Source organism: Meriones unguiculatus, chromosome 3 (genome assembly GCF_030254825.1).
Source record: "Meriones unguiculatus strain TT.TT164.6M chromosome 3, Bangor_MerUng_6.1, whole genome shotgun sequence".
NCBI lineage: Eukaryota > Metazoa > Chordata > Mammalia > Rodentia > Muridae > Meriones > Meriones unguiculatus.
In genome coordinates, this window is record NC_083351.1 from 19,764,876 (window position 1) to 19,790,833 (window position 25,958).

Consider the following 25,958-nt stretch of genomic DNA (forward strand, 5'->3'; position numbering starts at 1 on the left):
TAGCAAGCCATGTGTCTGAGTCTTGGCCTTCCTTGTTTGTCCCTACTTAAGATTATTTAGGCTCTTTTGACGTTAATAATGTGAAATGCTTTAAAATAGGAAGTCCCAGTTTGAAGCTGTGTTCTCATCCTAAACATAATCAAGTAAAAATATAGAACCAAAAGGGATGCCACTCTTCCTTGCTGAGTTTCTGTAGTATTTGGAAATTTGGAAAGAAGAAAAAGAAAGTAGGGCTGGAGAGATGGCTCTGGAAGAACTCTGGCTGCTCTTCCAGAGGACCCGGGTTCAATTCCCAGCAACCACATGGTGGCTCACAACCATCTGTGATGGAACCTGATTCCCTCTTCTGGTATGCATGAAAACTGAGTGTTAGTATTATTTAGAATAAATGAATCTTTTTTAAAAGAATAAAGAAAGTAAATAACAAACTGTTTATTTTGTTCATATACTAAAGAGTCTAGTAGCCCAAGGTTGGGGAGCAGGACACCCCTCCTGGGTAGTGCCAGCCTCACGGTGCTCAGCCTGGGCTGCATTCTCAAATAACAAACAAACAAATATACAAAACATACGGACGGGAGCCTTTAGAATCATCGGGCTGTCTTGCTTTTCTTTCCTGCTGTGTGTGGCACTCACCCGGCCTCTGCTTTGGTTACAGACTGTGAAAGGTGGGATTTCCGAGACCCGGATTGAGAAAAGAATTGTGATCACGGGAGATGCTGACATCGACCATGATCAGGTAGGGAGGCCATAGGGGGCCATGATGGGCACAGCAGCATCCCCAAACAGCTGTTTTCGCTCTCAAGAGAAACATGGAAGCCTGAGGGGGTGGAGCTGTTAGTGCTAGGCAGGCAGTGCTGGGCATGGTGGCCACCCACTCCTGTTGTGCCAGTGCTCAGGAGGCTGAGGCAGGAAGTTCACCACAGGCAACCTGAGCTACACAGTGAGACCCTGTCTCAAATAACAAGAAATAAGTGTGTGTGGAGGAGATGGCAAGTGCCTGTGGGCTTCAAGTCCTCGGAGTCCAGAGGGGAGGTGCTGGCCCTACCCACAAGGACTGCAGTAGCTGAGCAGACTGCACAGGGAAGAGCAGGAGACGGCTAAGACACCAGGAGGCGTGGAACCCGTTCTGTGGCCCAGGTCTCTCACTGTTTGCTGTGTAACCGTGCGTAGATCATTTCACATCTGATGTTTTCCTCTCTAAAAGATAGTGAGTTGATCCAGATAATTCCTGCGTCCTTTAGGGTGCTAAAAATTCTATGTTTTTATGTTAATTAGGTGCTAATTGTGTGGTACAAGCAATTAGCAAATAATAAGGTCAGAACTGATGTTCCCAATTCTCTGCTGGGTGCTGTTAGCACAGTGGAGCTGCCGAGGAGAGGGGGTGGAAGAGGCTGGAAGGGACAGGCCTGCCAGGGCAGGGCTGGCCTCTCTGCTGATGTACCCAAGAACAGCCGGGCGGAGCTGCAGGGTTGGAACTCACTGCTTTGGATACTGTGCCCAGGGTCCCAGAAAAAAGCCTGGAAACCCAAGTAGGGGCCTTGTGGCCTGTATGCTGAGCTCAGTGGGTCTCTCTTAACACCAGTCCGAAGTCTATGGCTTGAACCCTGCTGCGTGTTATCTGTGCTCTTGACAGCAAGAGCTGTGGGGCAGAAGGTATTTGGAGTAAAGGTCTGAACCCTAACTCTGCCCCTGATCTGTTGTGTACACCCCTGAGCAACTTGGAGCTGTGGCTTCACCCTGTAAAATGAAGATGAACGTGGGTCAGAGTCACTGTAATGATACTTGATGGCTCAGAGAGAGCTCAGGGTTCCTTGTTTTTGATCTAGGAACCGAAGGCTCCAGGAGGGAGGAGGCGTGGTTTGCTGGCTCGGGCTTGGGAGGAGGCACTTTAGGAAGGACTGTTGATGAAAGCTGCAAGCACACTGTGTAGGCTTTCTTAGAGGGAGGTGGAGCCTCCAGGGAGAGGGCTTGATTGAGCTAGGCCTAGAGTGTAGCAGCTGGGTCACTGAAGAGGAGCAGGGCCAGCAGAGATAGCAGGTTTTGTGGGAATCTAGAGGCCAGAAGCTGTCTCCTAGTCCGGGCTGGAGACTGTCCTTAGGAAGCATCGGGCAAACAGCTCTAGCTCTAATAGGCTTCCCTGCCAGGTGCCGCTGCCTGCCGTGACTGCCCCTCTGCGCTCTGCAGTAGCCTAGTAGTAATCTCTGTAGTTCCACAGTAATCTAGGCTCCTTCCGGGGCTCAGACTGACACCCCGGAACCTAAGGTTGACTGTGTGGCAAAGAAGAGACTCATATTCAAAGCCTGGTCATGCTCCTAGCTGTAAAGCAACTTGGCATGTGTGTTGCCTGCAGCTTCCTTGTTTATAGAGTGGAACCGTTGTGAAGATTAAGTAAATCAGTGTGCTTAGGCCAGCAACTAGTGTGCCACGGGGCAGCCCGCCTGCCTGTCTTCCTGCCTTCCTTCCACTCTTACCAAAGACACCTCTTCTTTCTTAAAAGCTGTGTGCTTCCTCACCTTCCTGACCTGGCTCTCCATGTTCCCATGTTGAACAGTTTGTGATCTAGATTCACCCCCCGAACGAATCTTCTCCTGAGGTTGCCTGTTTCTCTGCAGAAAACCTCTGCCCTTCCCTGCCTCTGTGGTCTTGGTCCAAGAGCTTCCTTCCACAAGACAGGAAAAGACACTGCTCCACCTGGGCTGTGCTGTGTGCTGCCTGCTCCCACCATCATTACAGAAATGCCCCAGGCTTCCTTCACCAGCTGGGTTGCTCTTTGCCTGACTGGCTTTGACTTTTTTCACAGGTCCTCGTACAAGCCATCAAGGAGGCCAAGGAACAGCACCCAGACATGTCAGTGACCAAGGTGGTTGTCCACCAGGAGACTGAGATCTCTGAGGAGTGAGCTCAGGTAGGGGTGTTCCTGCGGGGGTGGGGGAGCGCCACCATCTCAGCCAGAGGGTGTTCTAAGGAACTCTGGGTGCTTGGGGCCCCTGACCCCAAAAGACATCTACACTGGACTCGGTGAAGTTACGGCACAGCCAGCCTTAACTGTGTGACTCCAACCAGAGTGGCCAGGTCGTGTGTGTCCTGCCTTGGTGTTGCCAGCAGCTTTGAGTAGGAGATAGGTCACACCTGGGTCTGAACCGTCACCCACCTCTGAGTCCCCTGCTGCCTCCCCCCCCCCCCCCCCCCCCGCACTCACTGTTATTCTGCCCTTGGCAACTGCAGGAGCTGTTGGCCAGAGGCAAGGAGGGCTGAAGAACAGAGCTCAGAAGAGCAGGGCCAGACTTCTGGAGGAATGCATGGGTGCTGGGAAGTGTGGGCTCTGGGGCTGGCCAGGCGGCTGGGCACGCAGGGTCCAGATGAGTGCACGTGAAAAGAGGACAGCAGAGAGGGCAGCCAGTGCAGCTCCCCAGCCCGGAGAAGCTGGTGGTGCTGCTCAAAGCTTGTGCCTTCGGGCTTCAAACTTGTGCTCTTTCTTCCCTCTAGGGACTGCCCGCCCCCTCCCCCTCCCCCTCCAAGAGAAGCCAGCATGTGGTAAAGAAGCCAGCCTGCAGCAGCCAGACTTCATACTTTGAAGACTGTTCCGCACCACAGAAAACCAGCTTCATTTTCTATTCAGAATTTATACCAAGAGATGCCACGGATGTTCTCTATATTGTGATACAGAAATTGTCAACTTTTCGCTCTATGAACTGTTTTTAAGACATTTTGGTTTTTTATGGGGTGGTTGGTAACCCCTCACCTAGCCTTTCCTCACCCATTTTCAACTCAGACCCTGAGAGGATCCACAAACTTCTCCAGACCTCCAGAGACCCTGTCAGCCACTAGAGGCCAGAGCCAGCTCAGTGGGACCTCCTGCTCCTCCCCGAGCTCCATACCCTCTGATGACACAAAAACTTCATGTACCAGTGAATGTCAGGCAGGGCAAATGCCCTGGTCACAGACCCCAGAAACATGGCCTCCCATTGCAGGTGTCTGGTGAGGCAGAGACCTCCGCTGAGCACGTGATGTCACCCCTTCTGTTTGGAGCTTCTTTAAGTCAAAGAAATTAGTTGCTTCAGAGAGAGCCGATACTGTGAACATTTGAATGCTTCTGTGGCCTTCACCTCCCCAGCTGCCCTGGCCCTCACTGGAAACAGCAGCTTCATCAAGTGCTCCCCAGCTCCCATCTCTGGAGACTGGAACTCATGGAAAAATTAGGCACTTTTGGCCAAAAGTGCCAATGGAACATTTTTAGTTGTAGTTTGGGGAAGAAAAGTTAATGAGGTTTTAAAAAAATCAGGTCTTGTTCCGGGAGCGAGTTTCACCCAGGGGAGTGGTGCCCTTACCTCAGTTGGATCCTGTTAAGGAGTCTTTCCAGCCTCAGCCTGGGCCTCTTCCCACCTGGCGTGGTAAGGGATGTGGCTCAGGGAAGAGGGCGCTTTCTGTGACCTTTCTGTGACAGGCCTGAAGATGCCCTCTAGGAGAAAGGCTGTTTCCATCTCCTGGTGGCCATCCCAGTCAGGGTGGGTGTGATCAGCTCTGTGCATCCCCACTCATCGCCTGAGAAGTCTGTCTGTCAGGTTTTGAGGCTTGATTTTATGGTGGATTTTGGCTTTAGTTTTCTGTTTTTTTAATATTCATTTTGAAAAGGGAGCCTGATGTCCCCAGTTGGTGGTGAGAATTTGAGGTGGTTTTTTTTTTCATCCCAATCTGGGCCTCAGTAATCCTCCAGCTAACTTCCTACAAACATCTGCCTGGAAGATTAGTCAAATCCTAATTCTAGGCTGGAATGAACTTCATGAGGGTTGACAGCGGGTGCTTGGGGGCTGAAGGGTAGCGAGCAGGAGCAAAGTCAGAAGCCATGCAGTTTCTGCCCTCCTGGCCGAGTGCTGTATACAAATTCAGCCACTTTTGAACTGGTTTTGAGTGTGCAGTTTTCCTTTAGCTCCCGTGGGACTGTTACCAGTGGCAGCTTGCTCTAAGGAGGGGTAGCCCAGGTGGAGAGGAAGGCTTGGGTTCCACTTCCAGAAGCCAACTTGCAGTCTGGGGCTGAGCCAGAGAGCTGTGCTGCAGGGAGCGGCGTTAGCTTGGAGGAAACTCCCACCCGGCTCTGAAATGGAGGAGTGGGAGGACACCTGCCCGCTTGGCGCGAGGAGTGGGAGGACACCTGCCCGCTTGGCGCCGTGCTCCAGGCCAGCCTCATCAGGACCTCCGAGCTGGGCACCTGAGCTCTGCTCCTCTCTGCCGCCCTTGTCTGCAAATTGGACCAGAATTCTGATGTCCCTCCAGCCTCCTCCCCCTCCTTCGCTGGCTCTGGCAACAGATCTTGGGATATGGTAATTGTTTGGATTTTCTTCTTTCTTTCTGCAGTTGTGTGTAGAGAACAGACTCTGTCCAGGTAGAAGGCGTGAAGGGGGAGGGGAGTCCCATCTCCAGGGTCAGAGGCTTGGCAGGAGCTTTCCCAAAGTGACTCAGGCACACCACAGTAACAATCCCAACTGCAGTTTTATTTTTACTTCAGAAGTAGATTTCCTTCAAGCCACATGAGATCTCTGCCACCCACCCACAACGCCAGCCCTATATTCCTAAGCTGGGGCCCCAGGAGGCTACCTCCGGGGCCCCTCCCCCAGGCCAGCAGTGTATTCTGGGGTATGCTGAGCAGCTGGGGTTGGGGAGCCCTGGCCACCTTGAGAAATGGAGCTGAGCTCCGCGGCCAGCACCCCAGTGCTCATGGGAAATAGCCCCAGGCTGGTGGTTTTTACAAATCTCTCAGATGTATTATTTTGATGACAAAAAATGAAGGAGCTTTGTAAAATTTTTACAAAATTATGAATCATATCAAGTAGTTGTTTACATTTGACAAAATAGGAACTATGGCGGCAGAGTCCAACTTAAACCCTTAGGTGAGAGAGCAGTAGTGGGGCCTGCTGTCTGCGCCTTTCTTAGCGACAGATGTGGCTGTAGTGCGTAGGTAAGTGTTTGGTCTTGCTTCTTGTATGGCATTTTTCAATAAACTTAAAAAAAAAAAAAAAGCCTGACTGTGAGGACTGATGCACTCTTGAAATGCTCTTCTAACAAAAGCGGGCGAAAGTTAGACCTGGGCAGGGAGACGGGAAGGGAAGGCGCCGTGCAGTGAGCTGCCCACGCTGGCCAGCGCGCACTCTGCGCTGCGGAAAGGAACTGCTGAGAACTGGCGGGCGCCCACTGCCAACGGGTGCAGGCTTTGCGGCACCGGCCAGACTAAGGTCGATCCTGTCTCCCGGGGGCAGTCCGACCCCAGGTCAGGGCACTGGCAGTAGTTAGCCTGCCGGGACAGAGCCTGCATAGCTGAGGGGAGAGCGGACTTAAGGTGGTAACAGAGGTGCAGCCGCTGCCCCCGACGGCTGCAGAGGGTCGCCCTTACACCTCACTGCCCACCTTCCCCCGGTGCTCCCACCCCCAGTCACCACTGCCATCTTGGAGGCATCTGGGAGTTTGCCAAGGTCCCTGGTGCATCCCCGGATGCTCCTGGCCTAGCTGGCCTAGCCTGCAGCCCCTCAGGTCCCGGTCCCGGGCTAAGGCCACATGGGCTGAAGAAATTCCTGAGGCTGAATCATGCTGGTGTCCACATGAGCACACGTCCCCGGGCTCGCCCGCCGCAGCTGGCACCGCGCTACACATGCAGGTCGGGAGCCTCGGCGGCTGCTGCCACCGCACCATCCAGCCCAGCCTCGGGGGTCACCGGAGCAGCTTTTGGACACTGGACTTGTGTCCCAGTCCCACGGTCCATGCTGGTAGCCTCACAGCAGGTTAGCCCTTGCACCTCAGACCCGGGACCCCAAGTCCCCTCCTAACTTGGCGTAGCCCCCCAGGCTGAGTCGGTCCAGCCGTGGCCAGCTTCGGTGGGCACAGTCCCGAGACGCCGGGGCCCCCAGGAGGAGCTCCCCCAAGCCCAGGTCCAAAGACTTGGAGTGCTCGATACAGGAACCCGAGGGCTGCACCGTGATGATCACGTGGCCAGTCTGAGTCCGGGGACCCCAGGGTGGCGGCAGCCCCGGGCCCTTCAGTGGATAGCTGTGGAGTAGCGCGGGCAGACCCGAGCGGGGGTTGGCAGGTTCGGACCGCAGGCTGCGAACCGACGGGACGGGCGAGGGTCCCCGCCTCGGGGCCAGGTCCCAGGTCTCGGGCTCCGCGACGGCTCCCGGGGACCCGTTGGAGGAACTGGGCAGCAGCGCGTCCCAGCCGGGGCCGTCGGGCGGCCGCAGCGCCTGCGCCCGTAGCACCCCCCGGCGGAGCCGCCGCGTCTCCAGGTCTCGGTTCTCGTAGAGCAGCGTGTTGGCACAGATGAACACGAACAGGCCGACGCCCATGATCACCGGGCCCAGCAGCCGCAGGCGCTCGTGGGGCCCGTGCGCGCGGCCGCTCCTCGGGCCGTGGGCGTGGGCGGCGCGGCCGGGCCAGTAGCCCGCCACCGCGATGCCCATGCCCACCAGCACCACGAGCGCGCCCAGCGCCGCGAACGCCCCCGACGGCGAGCGCAGCCGCAGCCGCGCCCGCACCCGCAGCGGCTCCGGAGGGGAGCGCGGCCGCCGGCGCCGGCCCAGGCGGCGGCCCAGGCGCGAGACCCGGCCCTCGGGGCTCCTGCGCGCGCCGCCGTCCCCGGGGCTCCCGGCCGTCATCGCGCGCTCGTCCGGACGCCCTGCGGGGAGAGGCGGAGAGGCAGACGCTGACCCGACGGGCCGGGCTCCGCGGGGAGGGGGTGGGGTGGGGGCGCCGCCTCCGCCGGCCGCTTCGAGATCCCTGGCCGCCGCCCCCGGATTTTCCCGGGGCCCGCGAGGCGGGGAGCCGCCCCCGCTCGGGTTTTCCGCAGCGGAGCCGGGAGCCAGCGCGCAGGGAGGGGGCTGCGGGGCTCCTGCGGCCTGCGCGCGCCCCGCTCGCCCCCGCCTCCCCGCTGCAGCCGCGGCCGGGGTAAGTACCACCCGGGCCCGACCCCACCCCCGCACGTGGCCGCCCCGAGGTAACCGGGGGAGGGGGCGGGGCGCTCGGACCGCCCGGGGCCGCGGGGCGCGCGCGCGCGCGCGACCCACCTCTCCCCCCCAAACACACACACACACACACACACACACACATTCTCACACTACTGCGCTTCACATACCGCAGCGAGGGCCGCCGGGGGTGTCTCCGACTCCGGCTTCTGCTCGCTCGCCCACTCCTTGCAGACTTGCTCAGCCAGCGCCGGAGCTGCAGCAGGAGAGACTTGAGCTAGACTCTGGGAAAAACCGCCCCGGCCGACACCAGCCAGTCAGCGCCGAGGAGGCAGCGGCGGACTTTGTCCAGGATTCTTTTCCACTCCTCCGGGAGAGGCCTCCCCCTCCCCCCTCCCCGCGGCCGGGCTAGGGCCGGGGCTGGAGGCAGGGGACTGCCGGTGCCGGGCGCGGGGCCTCGCCGGACGGCCGGACTCTCCTCCCGGGTCTCTTGTCGGCCGGGGCAGGGCTGGTCCCAGACTGCGGTGTTTCCGATTCGGGCTCCCGGGGATGAATCATCCCCCTTTCCCGCCGCCTGGCCTCCTTTTCCAGCCTCCTCCGCCGAGGCCTCCGTGGGCTTCCGGGGTCGGGGCCGCACGCCGGAGCCGCTCCGGGAGGCCGTGCGCCCCGGCCCGGGACCGGGGCGTCCGCTCTCGGCCGGAGGCGGGCCCGGGCTCCCGGAGAGGAGCGGCGGCGCCCGGCCCGGGCCTAGCACCGAGCGACCCCCGCCGCGCCCCGCCCCGGGCCCGCCGAGCCGCCTCCGCCCGCGCGCGCCCTCGACGGAGAGGCGCCCGGCCCGGCCCCGCCGACGGCCCCGCTCGCTCCGCCGGGCGCGCGGCCAGTTTCCATGATGCGGACGCGGCCCGGGAGCCCCCGCCTGGGATTGATTAGCCCGCGGCCCGCGCTAATGAGAGCCGGCTGCGCGCGGCCCGCGCCCCCCTTCCCCCCGGACGCCGGCAGCCCCCGGCCGCAGGGCCCCTGCCCCGCCGACGCCGCTCTCCCCTCTGCTCTCGGAGGCCAAGGCCAGAGGCCTCTGCCTTCGCTAATCCCGCTCTCCGGGCCTCTGGGTGACAGCCCTGCCTCCCGGCGCTTCTGGCCAACAGTGTCCCTCCCCCAGCCTGGGCCACGAGCCCTGGGCACAAGCGACGCTCTCAGCTGTCTGGGCCTCCACATCAGTTCCTGAATCCCAACCTCTACGCCGCCGGGGGCCCCACTCACCACCAGAGCACATTCATGCTCTCGCTCCCCTGCGGTCGCCCCTTTTCCCTGTCCATCTAGAACCAGCCAGGAGCCACTTTCTTTTCCAGGCCACTCCATCTCTCCAGAGTCCCGGTGGTCTAGCCTCTTCCTGCCCCTGCTAACTGTCTGCACCCGAGCCGCGTTTCACTGGGAACTGCCCCAGCTTTCCAAAAGGTTCCCGGGCTCTTCTGGTTCGAGCCTGCCCCTGCCCCTGCCCCTCTCACCTGGCCGGTGTGGCTGAATCTCTCTAGGTCCCCAGCCCCGTCTGAGCTCCGGCGCCCGGCAGGGCTCACCAGTTTCTGGCTTTTCACCGATTTCCCTTTCCCAGCTCCTGCTCCTCCAGAGCTCTGGGCTCTTGCTGCAGCCCCTGGCCTGGGCTCCCCCTCTTCTGCACACAGCTGAGCCCAGAAGGCTCTTGGGGATCGCTCTCTTTCTGGGGCCCTGGCCGGCCTTGAGGTCTGAGGCGCAAGGCTGGTTCCGACCTGCTCCTTCCTGGAGTCTTGTGCTCAGGGGAATGTGTGTCCCAGCTGGCCCTCCAAGCCGGAGAAATGGGTGTGAGGCTGTGTCTTCTTTCACTCCTCTCCTACGCTCCACCCTGGGCCCTGGCTCAAGGGGAGGAGGGAGGGATGGAGAGAAAGAACGCCTAAGCTCCCTGTGGCTCAGTTTCCCCATCTTGACACGAACAGAGCGTTCTCAAAGTTGCTGTGAGAGCGCACGTGTTGAACACCTGGCGCAAAGTGCTTGCCAACAGCCTGCCTGGCCTCTCTCTGTGCGTGGCTTCAGGCGCGGCCGGAGCTGTGAAGGGGTTGGTGATGACAGGCCCCTTTCCCAGGTGTAACCCTGTGTCTGATTCTCCCTAAGAGCTGCCGAGGGGGTGAGTGAAACCAGGGCTGAAGAGGCAGGCATTCCAAGGCCTCCCCTGCAAAGGGACCTCCCAGCCTGGTGGTTCCATCCTGTCTCTGCAGATGTGTGGCTGGCCGGTGGCCTCCGAGTGGGGACAGCGATAATCCCCAGGAGGTCTGGATCTCACTCATTCCGCCCTGGCCTCTGTGTGACCTGGATGCCTGCCTTCCCTTCTGAACTGGGAGGAGCCTGCGTGGAGGAGGTACAAGCTGGAAATGTGACACCATCACCCCAGGCCAGCCTGCAAGAGGGCGCAGTGTGACACACACACACACACACACACACACACACACACACACACACACACATATGCAGGCACAGCCCCACCATGCCCAGGGCCTGGAATCTCTCATCCTCACTTGAGGTAAACCGGGAGGGTCTGCGCTGCCTGAGCCATCTCTAGAGGACACAGCTGGTGGCGTGTGAGCTGTACACTCTGTTCCTTGTGACTTTAATCCAGAGATGCATCAGCTCAGTCAGCTAAGACGTCAGAGTTCTGCGAAGGATGGAGCTTCTTTCTGTCCTATCTTTGCAGAATGATGGAGCTGGATTGGGAGCAGCTCAGTGAGCCACGGTTCACAAGGTGAACCCAGGCTCCGGCTCCTGAAGGCAGAGCCCCAGAGAGGCGGAATGCCAATGCCAGGCAAAGCTGGGCTCCAGGCTTTTGAGCCAGTCACATCCCGAGCACAGGCCCTTAGAGGGTGGTAGCCATGCTTTCTTAGTCCATGCCCACTCTGGAAGCTCTGCTCTGGCGACCCTGGGCTCCTAGGTGTCTGTCCTTAGGCTGCTGATGGAGTCTAGGGAAAAGGAGTGTGGATTCTGTGGGCCTCTGAGGCCCGGGGAAGGCAGAACTTGGTGACACAGGAACCACCCATATCCCCTCCCACCATAGTGAAGTGAGATGCTGGGGCCAGTCATTTTCTTTAGTTACTTCCCTGGGCTGGCTGTTGAGGGCCAAGCTCTGGGCCCTTCCAGGGGCTTCCCTCCCAGGACAACAGACCTGTCCACCTAAGGCTGTGGATACAGCAGCTGCCCCCAGGGGAGTCCCAGCTAGCCCCCCCCCCAAGAATTCAGGAGGCCTGGCAGAGCCATGCGGGGCTCAGCTCCTCCCCCCTCCCCCCAGGTTCAAACTGGGCCAGCTCAGAGCAGGCCTCTCTCCTCCTGGCCTGGTCAGCAGGGACTGGAAGGGGCAGGCCAAGAAGTCCAAAGGAGCAAGGGCTGGGAAGAGTCACAACCTGGGAGCCAGTGAAGGGGCTGGATCCACCCGGTTATGCCCTGCGAGGTCCATGTTTTAGAGGTGTTTTGGGCATGGGCTGCCTCAGGCTTCACAGGGGGGCCTTTAACTGTTGGGGTGACTGCGGAGGCTGCAGGCTTGTTGCTGGAAACCAGGCACAGTCCTCTTCTCCTGTGTCCCTAGGGCTGTCTTCCTCTCTCCTCCCTCCAAGTGCTCCCAGCTGGCGGGTCGCAGCAGGAGCCCCCAAAACAAAGCCAAGAGATAAGTGCCTATTTGGGGGAATATCTGCCTCTCTACCTCCCTGGGCAGGAAGGCTGGAGAATGGCATCTTTGTGCACGGAATAAGCCGTAGAGCGGGGCAGGGCCCAGGCCGCCCACCCACCCTGGTGTGGCAGCCTCTGCCTGCTGTGAACCTCCGGGTCACCCGGCAGCTTCTCCGGGGTTGCTTTGCGCACGGGGCTGTGAGAAGCAAGGCAGAGTGGCTGCCTCTTGGGCTTCCCAGCAGGGCCTTTAGGTGTTGGGGTGCGGGTCGCTGCTCCACCATCCCTAGGCTGGAACTCTCCTTATCCGGTGAAAACGCTTGCTGTTCCTTGACCCCAGAGAATGGGCAGAGGAGTTGGGGACCCCAGAGGACAGGCAGGATCTCATCGGGAAGCTGGGGAACGGGGCGGTGAAGCAGGACTCAGCCACTGCTACCGCGGGAACGTGGCAGCCCCTTTTGGTGACCAGCTACACTGCCAATGAGGCAGCAGGCGCCGTGTCCCACCGGGAGGGGCTCTGGATGGACCCTCTGGAGGGCAGGAGGGTCCCAGCCGAGGAGGGTGGGACGTGGAGACTGTGCGGGCGCCCCCTGGCGGCCGGGCCACCGCCGCGCCCCAGTGTGCCTGCTGCCCTCCTTGGTGCCCACGTGTCCTCGCCCCCAGCCTCACGCGTGAACTCCCTGCGAACCGCCCTGTTCCTCTGGGGAGGTCAGGGCAGACACCCACCCGGGCCCTGCCACGTGCAGTGAGTGCTCTGAGCGGCTGTCGAGGGCTGCTGGCTCCGACGCGCCGGGGAACCCTCGGGGACGCGGGGTCAAGAGGGGCAAAATCACTCCGGAACGACGGGGCCGCCATCCGCCCTGCACTGCGCGGGGCCGCGCACACTTCTGCCCCGGTCGGCTTGCGTGGACGCGGCCCTTCCTCGGGCCTTTCCTCAGGCCCAGCACGTTTGTGGTGACGTCCACCAGCACGGGGGACAGAGACCCCCTCACGAGTCCCCGTCGGCCCCGCGCGAGCCCCTGCGTGCACAGCCGCAGCGCTCATTTCAGGGGACAGGGCTGCGCCCCCCCCACACTGTCGCCTTCCTAACGTCCAGACGCTCAGTCCCGAGCGGGGGGGGGGTCCCGCGTGGGGGTGGCGGGGGAGGGAGGGAGGGAGGGCGCCTCCGTGTCCCGCCCGGAGCCGCTCCTGCAGGTGAGCCGGCGGGGGACCCCGCACCCAAAGGCCGCTAAGGCCGGGGTCCTCGTGGGTCCCGCGGAGCCGGCAGACGGTGCGGCGCACGCTCCCCCGGACCCCGTCCATGCACCGCCCCCGGCGTCTAAGGCTGTCAGGTCAAGACAGGAGCCACCGTCCCCCGAGACGCCAGGGCGGAAGCCTCGGGTCGCTGGTTCGAAGCTCCCCGGCCCGCGTTCGGGCCCGCGTCGTTGGCCCCCGTCCAGATTCCTGGTTTGGAAGGATCACCCGGGACGCTTCCCGAGCCTCCTCCGTGACTCTCGCCGAGAGATGCTGGAGGGCCAGAGACGACGATGAAGGAGTCGCCGGAAGTCCCGCGGTCCAGTCGGGTGGAGGCTCGCCCGAGCCCACCGGGCCCTGGAGTCCGAGGTCCGCGCAGCAGGGGGAGCTGGGCGCTCGGCCGCGGCCGCGGAACGCTCGCCTGGGTTCCCGGCGGCGGGGCTTGGCCTCCCTCCGCAGGTCGGTTACAGAGAACGCCGGCTCAGCCGCCCCCGGTATGGGGCCATCCCTCTCCCTCTCGGGATTAATGCCTGGAGGGGCCCCACCGCCCCGCTTCTGCCACTTCCGGCCCCCACCCGGTGGTTGGCGGTCCCAGCCGGCGGCAGTTCTCAGTCAGGTCCGCAGCCTGGTGGTAACTGCGCCAGGTGCAAGGCACGCCCCGCGGTGGCTGTAACTTGCATTGCTTCAGCAGAGTTTTTCAGGGGACCGGAGCAGCGGGGCTGCCTGGGGGGTGAGGACTGAGGAATTCCGACACAGCCCCCACGGTTACCCTTCTTGCAGGATGGGCGCCAGGCCTCATCCTCTTGGCTAAAGCTGAGGAAACCAGACCTTTTTTCTGGCTCCTACCGTGGCCTGAGCGAGTGCCTGCCTTCCTCCTGGCCTTCCGAATGCTCTCCATCTTGCCCACCTTCCAAGGAGCCCTTCAGAGGCTACAGGGAATAAAAAGTCTTGGAGGCTGAGGGAGAGAGCGCTTGCCTAGCCTCGAGGTTGGAAATCTCTCTTCTCTCCCCCACTGGCTGCAGATGCAGAAGACCCAGATCCGGGTTTGGTTCCCAGCACCCACGTGAAGGCTCACAACTGTCTGTAACTCTAGTTCCCTGATACCTCTGACTTCTTTGGACACTAGGCATACACATAAGTAGGAATAAATATATTTTTTTAATTAACTTCGTGGGCTGGTCAGAAGCTAAGAGCACTGGTTCTTCCAGAGGTCCTGAGTTCAGTTCCCAGCAACCACCTGGTGTGGCTCACGACCATCTATAATGAGATCTGGTGCCCTCTTCTGACAGGCAGGCGGAACAGTGTATACATAATAAATAAACACATCTTTACAAAACCCGGCCTCGTTGGGGCACCATCAGCTTACGACATGCGTTCCTGGGAGGGAGGATGAGGCGTGTCGCGGCCCGTGGCCGGTTGTAATAAGTGTTCTTTGCTGGGTGTGTCATCGTGTAAATTTCCCTATTTTAATTTTTTCCTTCTTCCCGATGATGCCCTCAGTGCGGTGCAGAGGCTGTGGCAACTAACCACACAACGCTGCCCGCTCTGCTCAGTAAATACTTCAGGCTTTGAGACCTTTCCAGCGGAGCCCTGCCGCCTCGGACAAGCCCGAAGCGGACAGGCCGGCCCGGAGCCGACACGATGTGATTGCAGATGGCTTTTCTTCTACCTCCAATCATTTGAAAATGCCGAAAGGCTTCTGAGCTCCCGGGCCGCGAGGGCCGACCGGTTGCGGCTTGCCAACACCTGATCTCCGACTGCGGAGTGTGAGTGTGGACTATGCCCTTCCTCTGCTCTGACAAAACGCCGGGCGGAAGCCCTTTAAGGCACGGTTTACTTCCTAACGCGAGGGAGCCGTCTGTCCGTCTGTCCGTCTGTGTGGCGGGAGTGTGAGGCAGCTGGCTGCACTGTGTCTGTCAGGCAGGAAGCCAGGAGAGATGATCGCCGGGGGACACGGCTCCCTTTCCCCGTTTCCTTCATTCCCAGAACCCCAAATTATGCAGTGGTGCCACACACATGGGGGGGGGCTCTTCCCTCTTCAGGAACTTTTCTAAAGTCCCCTTCCCCTCCCCCCCACACCCAGCGGTGTATTCCTACGTGACTGTCGATCCAGCTGACAAGAGCCGGACATGGCGGCTCACCTGTAATCCTGGCTGTCGCAACACTGGGGCAGGAGGTTGCCGGGGGTCAGAGGCCATCTGGCTTACACAGTGAATGCCGGGGCAGCCTGGGCTACAGAATGTGAAACTGTCTCTAAATAAGTAAACAAGTTTTGAATGTCAGGCTCCGCGGTGTACACCTTTAATCCCAGCACCCAAGAGGCCAGGCATGTGGATCTCTGTGGGTTCCTGGCCAGCCTGGTCTCTCCAGGCCAGGCTAGAAGAGGGAGCGCTCCACGCTTAGCCGGCTGGCACCTGGCACAGCCTGGCTTTGGGGTTAAGGTTTCCGCCCCCATCCTTACGGTCGAAGGAGATCCCTAAGTAGCGCAGCTCTGTCCCCCGTCCCCCGCACAAACAATTGCCATCTTGGGGCACCCGGCTCGTGCCCCCTCTGTGACCGACCATCCCGGCTGTGCCTGCTGACTGGCCTCCTCGTCGCTGCTGGGTGAAGACCGTCCAGGTGCTGCCTGTCGGGGACAGCTGCACACACACCCCCCATACACACACCTGGGCTCTTCGATGAGGCTCATCAACTCAACTGGCTCAGCACGGAGAACCTCAGCGGAGCAACGCTGGGGCTTCTCCCTGGGACCCCGGGAGAAGGGTAGACATTGCTATTCTCCCCCCCAAGAGACTTCAGTAACCTTTGGGGTCGTCATTAGCAAGTTTGGGGAGAGCAGTGGTGTGGTCCCTGATAAGGGGAACGGGAGAGATGGAGTGGGGTCGGGGAGGGGAGGAGGCGGGCGAACGCGGAGGACACTTTGGCGGTTCGTCCCTGCGGGGTCTGTGGCATGGTGGCGGGGCACGGGCAGTGCGGAGCCGTGCGGGGCCCCACCGGGGCTGGCGGTTTTCGTCCAGGTGGCGTGGGGTGGCGTCCCGGCCTGATGGGCGGGGTCTGCTCCGGAAGTGGAGTTGTTTATTTAAACAGCTCAAGGTCTGCAAGCGGCTATTGCAAGCCCTGGGAGCCCGGGCCCGTGCATGAGGAGCGGAGGTGCCGGGAACATCTCCGGGGGCAACTCGGATGCTGCTGTGGGCAGTTAGAGATCTAGGGAGGAGGCAGCCTGGACGTTTGCAGGTGGCAGGAAGGACTCGCAGCCAGAAAGGGACGCTAGACTGGCGCCCTCTGTACCGGGCTCCTACTAAGCTGGATGAAAGAGAAGGAGAAATGCAGGTGTTGGCCTGCTGGGTTTGTGTGTGGATGGGGGGGAGAGGGGGGGAGGAAACGACTAGGGGACCAAAAGGTGAAGAGGCTCCAAGAAGCCTAAGCCTGACCCTCACCCTTGGGTGTTTTCTCCACTTGGAGACTCAGTTAACAGACACGCGCACACACCCGAGGAGGCGCGCCTCAGGGAGCAGTTCTTCAAGGCTGCAAAGCTGAGTGTTGAGGGACTCTCGTAAGATTCACAGTTGGGTGATGCTCGACAAGGTGACTGGGGAGGTTGCAATAGCCTGCACCTGTAACTGTCAGTTTCCAGAAGGTGGCACAGGTGCCTCCCCCAACCCCCGAGGTCGTAAGGTCTTAACTGGGAATCTCAGTGCTAGGAGTGCGTTACCTCCCCTGGGGTTGTTGGCTACAGAAGCCCTACAGGCCACTGAAACACGGGCCATGGCCACTGTTGCTGGTTGCATTCGGAGCTGCTGGTGAGACCCTGTTGCTGAGGTTGACAGTGTGGCCGCTGGACTTGGAGAAATAAATCTAGGATGGGCCCGAAGCGTGCCCTGCCAGCGAGCTAACTCCTGTAAGTGTCAGCAGATGCTAGGAACTGTGCCGGGGAGGAATTAAGGGCTAAAGACGTATCCAGCTGTGGGTCCTGCAGTCTTCACAATGGAAGTGCCAGCTAGTGCAATAGCGGTGCCAGCGGTTATGATGGACCGAAGGCTCGCTCCACAGGAGGTTGCTCCTGGCAATCAGGCCAAACCCTGTGACCAGGGAGTCACCAGCTCCAGCAGGGAAGCAACTGCCCTGGATTGGGTAAGTGATGTACCAGCACCCACATGTTTACAGTTGTAGGTTAGTACCCACATCCTCAGGGCATTTTCCCATCTGTTTCTGTCCATTTCCTCGTTTGTGTTTGGAAATGGAGGGGGAGGGGGACCAACCCAGGACGTGCCAACAGCCGAGTTCTGGAAACAGGCGTGACGAAAGGACATGAGGGTTCGGTGTCCCTCTTGAGTTGGAGAACAGTCTGATGTCTCTGTCATCACTGCCGAGGCGGGGGAGTGGTCCTAGGGAAGGGGTGGAGAGTGTTGTTACTACTGTCCTCACAGACAAGCAGCTGCCATCTTGGGGCTTCCGCGCTGTGCCCCATCGCAGAGTATCATGCTGGCTGGGCTGGCCGTCGCCATCCTTTCTCAGAAGGCTGGGGAGGATCTTGGACGTCACCTGAGTATCTTCCCTATCACCTTTTGTGTCCATCTCTGTCCTAACTGTACAGGGCCTGGGGGAGGAGCTAGAGTATTTGGCCCGGAAGACTGGGGGAAGAAGGGGTGCTCCATTCGGTTCAATGCAGGAAGCCCTCAAGCCTGCTGGGTAAAGGCTTTCGAGGTGCAGCCTGTTGGGGCGGGGCACCCACACCCTGTGGGTAACCACCGTCTTACCCTCTGTAAGGAAGCCCAGTAAACCCTTTGGCTCCCCAGGGTGAACTTTGGTGGAGTCATGCCTGGGTCTGTCATTGGGACCTTAGGAGGGAAGAGGGTAGAAGCTATTTCTCCCTATGAAGGGCTTTTAGCACAAACCACTGTTGCCTGCTTGCTACAAAGTAACTTGTACCCCCCAGGAGGCCCTTGCTGGGCCTGGTGGCCTTCCATGACAAGCTGTATTTTCTTTCTTCTTTCTTTGAAGACAGGGTCTCGGGCAACCCAGTTGGCCTCCAATTCAATATTCTTTATGTAGACAAGGAAAACCTTGAACTCCAGATATTCAAGGTGCCTCCCGAGTGCTGGCATTACAGGTCTGACTGCTTCTGTCTTTGTGTGTGTGTGTGTGTGTGTGTGTGTGTGTGTCTGTTCGCAGAAGCCAGAGTCATCTGGGAAGGAGGAGCCTCAATTGAGAAGATTCCTCCATCAGACTGGCCTGTAGGCAAGTGTGTGGGGCATTTTCTTTCATTAATGTTTGACATGGGAGGGTCCAGCCTACTGTGGCTAATACCACTCCTGGGGCAGGTGGGCCTGGGCTGTAGAAAGCATGACTTTAATCCCAGCACTCAGGAGGCAGAGGCAGGCGGATCTCTGTGTGAGGCCAGCCTGGTGTACAGAGCAAGTACAGGCCAGCCAGGGGACAGATCAACAGTAAGCAGGGCTCTTTCCTGGTCCTGCTTCAGTTACTGTCCTCACGTTCTTGCCCTGGCAAGAGTCTGACCTGTAAGAGGTAATAATGAGCTCTTTCCTTCTCAAGCTGAGCAACAGACAATCATTCAGGACACCATCCATTCTGGTTCTTGGCTTATCGTTAAAGTGGATCGTTCTGTTGAGTTTTAAGGACTTTCTACATTTTGGATTCCAGTATGCATGTATGTGGGGTAGGTGTCTGCAGAGGGCTAACAGTGAGCATGTGGGCACCTGTGAGCCCTCTCACGAGGATGCTGGGAACTGAACTCAGAAGAGCAGCGAGCAGCAAGGGCTCTCCACTGCACAAGTGTGCGTTTTCATGTAGTTGGACTTTGCAAGTTCCCTTTTGTGAACTGCTACTTGTACTGTCTCTAAAACCCTCTCTCCAGGCCCAACATTACTTAACCGAGGTTTTTCTCCCGGGCATCTGCTAATAGTTTTTGTAAGTTTTGTGCTTTACTTGAGGGTGTGTCACCAAGTGTGTCACAGTGCAGGTGTGGAGATTGCAAGGGGTCAACTTTGGGAATCAGTCCTCTCCTTCCACTGTTCGGGCTCCTGCGGTTGAACTCAGGTCATCAGGCTTGGTGCAAGCACCAGGCTGAATCTCCTGTCTCAAATTGTTTTGTATTGACGTTGATGAGGTTTGAGTTGAATGGTTTTTGTTATTGTTGTTGGTTTTTGTTTGTTTTTGGGACAGGGTTTCTCTGTGTAACAGCCTTGCCTGTCCTGGAATTCACTTTATAGACCAGGCTTGTCTCGAACTCAGAGATCCGCCTGCCATCCTACCAGAGCTGAATTTATGAAAGCTGCAAATTCTGGCTTAGATTCATTATTCTGTGGTGAATGTCTAGTGTTTTCCAAATGATACATTGAAGGATTTCACTTATCCTGTCTTTGTTCCTTTGGCAAAGAGCAGTTGGCCTTTTGAGTTCATTTCTGTTTTCATTCTATCTCTCTGATCTAGTCTCTAGAATACAGATCTCACTTGGATCTCTAATATTGTGTTGAATGTTCTTGTTTTTTTTTGGGGGGCGGGGGATATTTAAAAGTTGGTTTGTTTAGCTGGGTAGTGGTGGTGCACACCTTCAATCTCAGCACTCAGGAGGCAGAGGCAGGCAGATCTCCGGAGTTTGAGAATAGCCTGATCTACATTGTGAGTTCCAGGACAGCCAGGACTACACAGAAACCCTGTCTCAAAAACAAAGATATGGAAGAAAAAAAAAGAATCATATACCAGTTGTGGTGGCTAGCTTTAATATCAACCTGACATAGGCTAAAGTCACTGAAAAGAGGGAACTTCAAATTGAGAAAGCAACCCCACTAGCTTGGCCTGTGGGCATCTTCTCAGGACACAGATGTGGGAGATGTGTTTACTGCTGGGCAGGGGGTCCTGGGTTCTGTAGCAGGATAGCAAGCCACGAGGAACAAGCCAGGAAGCAGCACTGCTTCATGGCCTCTGCGCGAGCTCCTGCCTCCAGGCTCCTGCCCTGGCGTCCTTCAGTGATGGACTAATGGGCTGTGAGTGGAAATAAACCCTTTCCTCCCCAAGCTGCTTCTGGTACGCTGTTTATCACAACAGCGGAGTCCCTCACTTAGATACCACACAATTTTTTAAAATGATTTCTTTTATTTTTTTTTTTTTTAAATGTGCGCTGGTGTTTTGCCTGCATGTCTGTCTGTGTAAAGGTGCTGGATCTCCTGGAACTAGAATTAGAGACAGGTGTGAGCCACCACGTGGGTGCTGGGAGTTGAACCCGGGTCCTCTGGAAGAGCAGTCTTAATTGCTGGACCATTTCTCCAGCATTTACTTGTCTGTGTGGGCACCCACCTGTCGCCTCTGGGACTTGAACTCAGGTCAGCAGCAGGCTCCACTGACCATCCTGCTGGCCTGACATGCCTGTTTTTAACCACTGAGTTTCACCACCTTATCTTTCTGAGCTTGAGGCCTGACCAGGCAACACCTGTCCACGCATCCCCTGTGGGTGTGTTTATGACTTGAGTAATTTCTCCTCCGTGACCACGTTGATGAGGAAGGGAGCATCACAGACCTGATGGTGTCGGGGCACCAGTCTTAACACCCTGCACAGTGCTCTGGAATGTGTGACGGCTGCCAGGTTTCATTTCCCACCAGCTCTCAACCCAGAGCCTCCTCTCTCCTTTTCCAGTCTGAGCTCTGACCCTGCAGTTCATGTTCCTCTGGGACCTTTCAGGGTGGTAACTGTATGTCCCTCCAAAGCCATGGCCACACTTTCTGGAATGTCTGCAGCCTGCTGAGAACGGTCTTCATTCTCACAATACAGTGAGGGAGAGGCGTGAAGAAGTTCTTAACAGTAAAGAGTAATTGGGCCCTGGGATAATGTACCTGGATTTACTCTGGAAGAAATACCTCTGCTCCTATGATCTCTAACAGATGGGAAGAACGGGTCTGGAGTTGTGGCTCATCAGGTAAGAGCAAGGGCTGCTCCTCTCCAGGACCTGGGTTCAATTCCCAGTGCCCACATGATGGCTCACAACTGTAGCTCCAGTCCCTGGGCTCTGATGCCCTCGTCTGGCCTCTGTGGGCACCGTACACATAAGATACCCAGACATATGTGGAGGCCAACAATGATACACAAAAATCTCAAAAAACAATTTTTTAAAAGAAGAAAAAAAATCTTGAGACAGCCTCAGGTATCCTAGGCTGACATCAAGCTTGCTAGGTAATTAGGCCTAACCCTGAATTCTGATCTCCTGCTTCCACCTCCCAGGACTGGGGCTGCAGGTGTGTGCCACCATGCTAGGCTTATGCAGTGCTGGGGCGGAAGCCCGGACTGAGCACACTAGGCTAGACAAGCCCTCTACCAAGGCCACACCCCTAGCCCGAGCTGAAGTGTCTGACGGATGGGGCTTACTAGCACAGCAGCTGTCCAAGCAGCTGAGTGCCTGGTTCAGGAAGTCCCCCGACTGAAGTTCTTGAATGTGTAGGGCCCCACTGGAACAAGTTAGTTGTTCTGGCAAACTTGTTTCAGTCCACTTCATCCAGGACATCAGACTGGGGGCCAGAAGTGCCTGCAGCCCTCGCAACTGTCCTTTCAAGTCTTCAGCCTTGACTCCAGTGACATACTTGTTCTCATTATCCTGGCTAGCTTATCAAATTTATCGATTCTTCTAAAAACCAAACCAAACCAAACCAAACCAAACCAACCCCCACACTGGTGGTGGCGGCAGCGGCTCACAACTTTAATCCTAGAACTCAGAAGGCAGGCTGAGGGTTCTCCAAAACACACCAGCCTGGGCCGTGAGTGTACGATGTTTTGCTTCCATGGATGTGTGTGTATCAGGTGTGTGCCTGGTGCCCATGAAGGTCAGAACTGTAACTCCTGGAACTGGAGTTACAGATGTTTGTGAGCCACCAAGTGGGAGCTGGGAATTGAACCTGGTCCTCTACAAGAGCAGCCTCTTAATTGCTAAGCCATCTCTCCAGTAACCTTCCCATGATTTCTATTAATGTGTTAAGGGCTATCTTATGGTCTATACTGATGACTGTTCTATTAAGTTGGGAGTATTATTTTTAGATCTTATTTTTATGTATGTGTGTTTTGTTGGGACATACATGTATACCAGTGACTTTCAACCTTCCTAATGCTGTGGCCCCAATAGTTCCTCATGTTGTGGTGACCATCAACCATAAATTTGTTGCTGGAATTTTGCCAGGTATGAATTGTAATGAACCACAGATGTATGCAGTGCCGACAGAGGCCAGAAGAGGGCAAAGGATACCTTGGAACTAGCTTTATCAATAGTGGTTAGTTGCTGTGTGGGTTTTGGCAATCAAGCCTGGGCCCCTTGAAAGAGCGGCCAAGGCACCTATCCTTTGGATGCTGAGAACCAAACACTCCTTTGCAAGAGCAGTAAGTACTCCTAACTGCCAAGCCCTTTCTTCCTCCCAGCGTGAAGTCTGCTCTAAGTGTCGGATCCAGCTGATGGCATGTCACTACTGATTTCCTGCTAGGTGATCTATGAATTACTGATCTGGGTAGGTGAGGTGTTTTGTTTTTGAGACAGGGTCTCACCATGTCACCCTGGCTGGAACCGACTTTGTAGACCAGGCTAGACTCAAATTCAGATGTGTTTGCTTCCACTTCCTCAGTGCTAGCATTTAAGGGATGCACCATGGAGCCCAGCCCCAGCTTGATTCACACTACTATAGCACTACCCTCCTCTACCCTGTAGTCAGTGCCCCCTGATTACCCATATATTATGGTAAAGGTGAACAAGCCTAGGGCCCACATGCGAGGCACTCTACCACAGAGCACACCCCAGCTTCTGCGCTACTGAATGTAGGTCTCCTATAGGTAACAAATAGCTGGGTTTTGCCACTTCAATCCATTCTAATCAGCTCCTTACACCATGGGACCTAGTGTCGGAACAGCTTGTCAGTGCTGTTTGCTGGCCATGTTCTTTGTTTCTATTTTGTCTTCCATCCTCTTAACCCCTCCCCCTGCCCTGCACTGGAGTGCTGGTTCAGTGGCCGGGCATGGAAAGAGGCATGTGTGAACTCAGAGCACACTGCAGTGACCTAGTTTCTTGGCAATCTTCCATTGAATATTTGAGGGGTTGGGGGAGTATGCATACACTTGTTTTCACTGTAGAGATGAAATGAGCCTCTCTTCTGTCATTGCCACCTGGGGTCACCTGGGCTTGGCCAGATGGGACTCCTAGGCAGGCTTTGGTTTTTTTTTTTTTTTTTTTTTGACCAAATGTTAGAGCAATTAAATTTTTCACAGCAGGGGCTGAGAGATGGCTCAGCTAAAGCACCTGCTATCAAGCTGCATGGCCTCAGTTCAGTCCATAGACTCTCATGGTGGAATGGTGGAGGGGAGAACTGATTTCCCGAGAACCCGCCACAGCATGCTCCATTCTCCTCACACAAAATTAGTAAATGTAGTAACTTCTTTTGAAACAAGGTCTTGGGGCTGCCTGCCTTTCTCAAGTGGTGGGATTAAAGGTGTGCCATGCTACCCAGTGACTTAGAACTTAGAAAACATTGGGAGTGGAGGAATACGCATGCAGCTTGGTGCATACTGGGTCAGAGCTCTTATGAGCTGGTTCTCATCTGCCACCTTGTGGTAATCTGAGGTTGAACAACGAAGCACGCAAACACTCTAGCCCCTGTGCCAGCTGGTCAGCCCAAGCCTTAGGAAGGAAAGCACACTCAGTCCTGTGGCAATCCTGCCGTCTGCTGGGGCTCGGACCTCAGCAATACTCTCACTTGATGTGACTTTCCATGTCTTCTTTTAACTGTCACAGATGAGGATTTTTCAAGAGGACCAGAGAAGCATGTGAGCCGTGCTGACTGAAGCCCTCCACCTCCACCTTTATCCCTGTCTAAAGTGGGTGAGTTCTTGACGTCCACGAGACACCCATCCCTTAGTCCTAGTGCTAGAAACCAGGCCCTCCTCTTTCAGTTGCTAGGGTCTTTCCTGAACTGGACCGTGAGTGGGCCAAGCAGCACGGGACCTTATCTAACCTCCGCCTCCATTGCTATTATCTTTGGGCCAGTATGTCTACCAACACTGCAGACATACCTCAAAGGGGAGGCAGACCAGGGACTTTTGCTTGACAGTAAATGATGACCAAATAGCATGTGGCCAAAAAGGGTCTGCAGCATCCATAATGGCCTGCCCTTAGGATCCCAGACAAGTAGCAGGTTATTCCACAAGAAGAGGCCCAGTCTTTCCTAATCTCCAAAGGTGATGCTAATTCGAGGCTGCAGGGCATGCTGCAAGCAGCTTCCTTGGCTGCAATAGGGGTCGACAAGACAGATTCTGAGAACAAAGTTATGATGCCCAGGAACATCCGAGTTTTCCCCTGCAGCCAGGGGAGGACACCTTACACCTTCCCTGGGTGTCTTTATTCAGAGTGTCATGTTATCGAACTGCCAGCGAAACCGACCACCAGGGACCTGGGTAGATGAAGAATCTTTAAGTGGTTGCATCTAAAGATCAATGTAAGAACTTCCCCATCACAAACTTACTGCAGAAACAACTCTGTTTAAAAGCCAAAGGAACAGAACAAAGCTTGCAATGTGAGATAGAAAAATGGTACCAGTGAAATATAGATAAAATTTAGGGGCTGGCTATAGAGACAGCTCAGGGTTAAAAGCGCTTGCTGCTCTTACAGAGGATCTGGATCCAGCACCCAGCACAGGAGCATCTCACAATCATCTGTAATTCCAGTCCCAGGGCATCTGACACCCTTTTCTGGCCTCAACAGACACTTGGCACACACATAGTGTGTACATACATACATGAAGGCACAACACTTAAAAAACATGCCAAAATGTCCCCATCCTTACTGGGTTGAGAGGACAACACATTCTCATCACCTCTTGGAAACCTGTATATTCTGAGGTGGATTCCTTACTTTGTCATGACAACATGACTAGCCCAGATAGAGACGGGAAGTTCAAGGGAGTCCTGGAGGTCTTTAGCTTGGCTGCCTAGATTGTCCTGGGGATCCCTCCCGTCCAAACTGAGCCAATTCACCTAGCTCATCTCCAGGAGCTCAAAATGGCTCCACCACCACAGCCACCCTTGCTGGCCTCACTACCTCGTTTCTGCCCTGACCACAATCCATCCCCAAAGACAGGGTTTCTCTGTGTAGCCCTGGCTGTCCTGGACTCGCTCTAGAGACCAGGCTGGCCTCCAACTCACAGAGATCCGCCTGCCTCTGCCTCCTGAGTGCTGGGGTCAAAGGTGTGCAGCACCACACCTGGTGTGACATCTTGTATTTTACAGGGAGAGGCGTTGCCTTTCAGCCTGTAGGCCCCAAGTACAGCTTTCTGAGCACTTTCTTGTTCAAACACTTTCAGTGCTTCCAGAATAGAAGCTGGCTTCTCCCTTCCCATGCCTTCATCTGGGCATCATCACTGCTAGGCTTGCCTACAGCTTATCAGAACCCACACTGCCCATACTTTTCACCACCACGGCTTTGCTCAGTAACTGTTCCCCTGGTGTGTCTCCTAACCTAAGCCTCAGCGGCTGCCTTCCCTGAATGCACACTTGCCCTCAGCATTGACCGTTAGTCAGGCTGCAAACTCCGGGAAGGGAAGAAAAGTCTGGTTTTGTATTTCCAGGGGCCCCCGGTAGGTCTCGTCTATGGACAGACAGCTTGAATTCTAGGGGCAGATCCCAACAGACTCCTGCGCAGCAGCTCTTTCCTCCCAGCTCGCCACCATACTAAGGTGCCCAGTGCCATCCTTGCTGCGCTGCCCTTTAACAGCAGACGGGAGCCATGGCCTCAGGCACCTCCTGTGCTATGTAACAATCAGTGTAAAAACAACCAGGACAAGGTAATCCAGCAGCTTCCCCGGGGTTTCAGTTCAGACTCTATGGTGAGAGAGGATCATGGTGGGGTAGACTCATGACAAGACCGACAAGCACTGAAGAACAAACTGTGAAGAACTCACGGTGATGCTGTTTCCAAATGGCCTCATTCTCCACAGCTTGAGCACAAGCTTCTCAAGAGAAGCCCCGAATCACAAACTCTGGGGACTTGCCTTCACTTTGCTGGGCGAGAAAGTCCTTGGGGAAGTATTGCTTCCCTCCAAAGGAAAAACATCAGGACGGATGACATG

General features: G+C 56.6%; 3 protein-coding genes and 1 long non-coding RNA gene across 26 annotated transcripts in view; 3 read left to right on the plus strand and 1 right to left on the minus strand.

Moving 5' to 3' along the window:
• The window catches only part of Epb41 (erythrocyte membrane protein band 4.1), a 143,811-nt gene extending 139,743 nt beyond the window's left edge, over positions 1-4,068 (plus strand). For all 23 annotated transcript variants that reach the window (XM_060379420.1, XM_060379412.1, XM_060379401.1 and 20 more), the window contains 3 exons: positions 656-736; positions 2,801-2,905; positions 3,487-4,068. In XM_060379420.1, coding sequence (XP_060235403.1) covers positions 656-736; positions 2,801-2,899 — 180 coding nt within the window. In that variant the 3' untranslated portion in view covers positions 2,900-2,905; positions 3,487-4,068. The remainder of the gene's footprint in view (positions 1-655; positions 737-2,800; positions 2,906-3,486) is intronic.
• A 1,400-nt stretch (positions 4,069-5,468) lies between these two features.
• Positions 5,469-8,202, minus strand: Tmem200b (transmembrane protein 200B). Its single transcript, XM_021658298.2, has 2 exons — positions 8,117-8,202; positions 5,469-7,660 (listed from the first exon to the last, which is right to left on the minus strand). The coding sequence occupies exon 2, from the start codon at positions 7,638-7,640 to the stop codon at positions 6,786-6,788; it is 855 nt and encodes a 284-aa protein (XP_021513973.1). The 5' UTR covers positions 7,641-7,660; positions 8,117-8,202; the 3' UTR covers positions 5,469-6,785.
• Positions 8,203-9,495: 1,293 nt separating this feature from the next.
• On the plus strand, positions 9,496-14,766 carry LOC132652988 (uncharacterized). Its single transcript, XM_060379438.1, has 2 exons — positions 9,496-10,329; positions 11,545-14,766. The coding sequence occupies exon 2, from the start codon at positions 12,922-12,924 to the stop codon at positions 13,525-13,527; it is 606 nt and encodes a 201-aa protein (XP_060235421.1). The 5' UTR covers positions 9,496-10,329; positions 11,545-12,921; the 3' UTR covers positions 13,528-14,766.
• Positions 14,767-16,248: 1,482 nt separating this feature from the next.
• Positions 16,249-25,878, plus strand: LOC132652989 (uncharacterized). The gene is made up of 3 exons (XR_009590581.1): positions 16,249-16,985; positions 23,630-23,716; positions 25,458-25,878. It is a non-coding gene; the product is annotated as an uncharacterized LOC132652989 (long non-coding RNA).
• Positions 25,879-25,958: the final 80 nt, after the last annotated feature.

Coding starts and splice junctions, on each gene's coding strand:
- Tmem200b (XM_021658298.2), bottom strand. CDS start 7,640: ATGACGGCCGGGAGCCCCGGGGACGGCGGCGCGCGCAGGAGCCCCGAG.
- LOC132652988 (XM_060379438.1), top strand. CDS start 12,922: ATGCACCGCCCCCGGCGTCTAAGGCTGTCAGGTCAAGACAGGAGCCAC.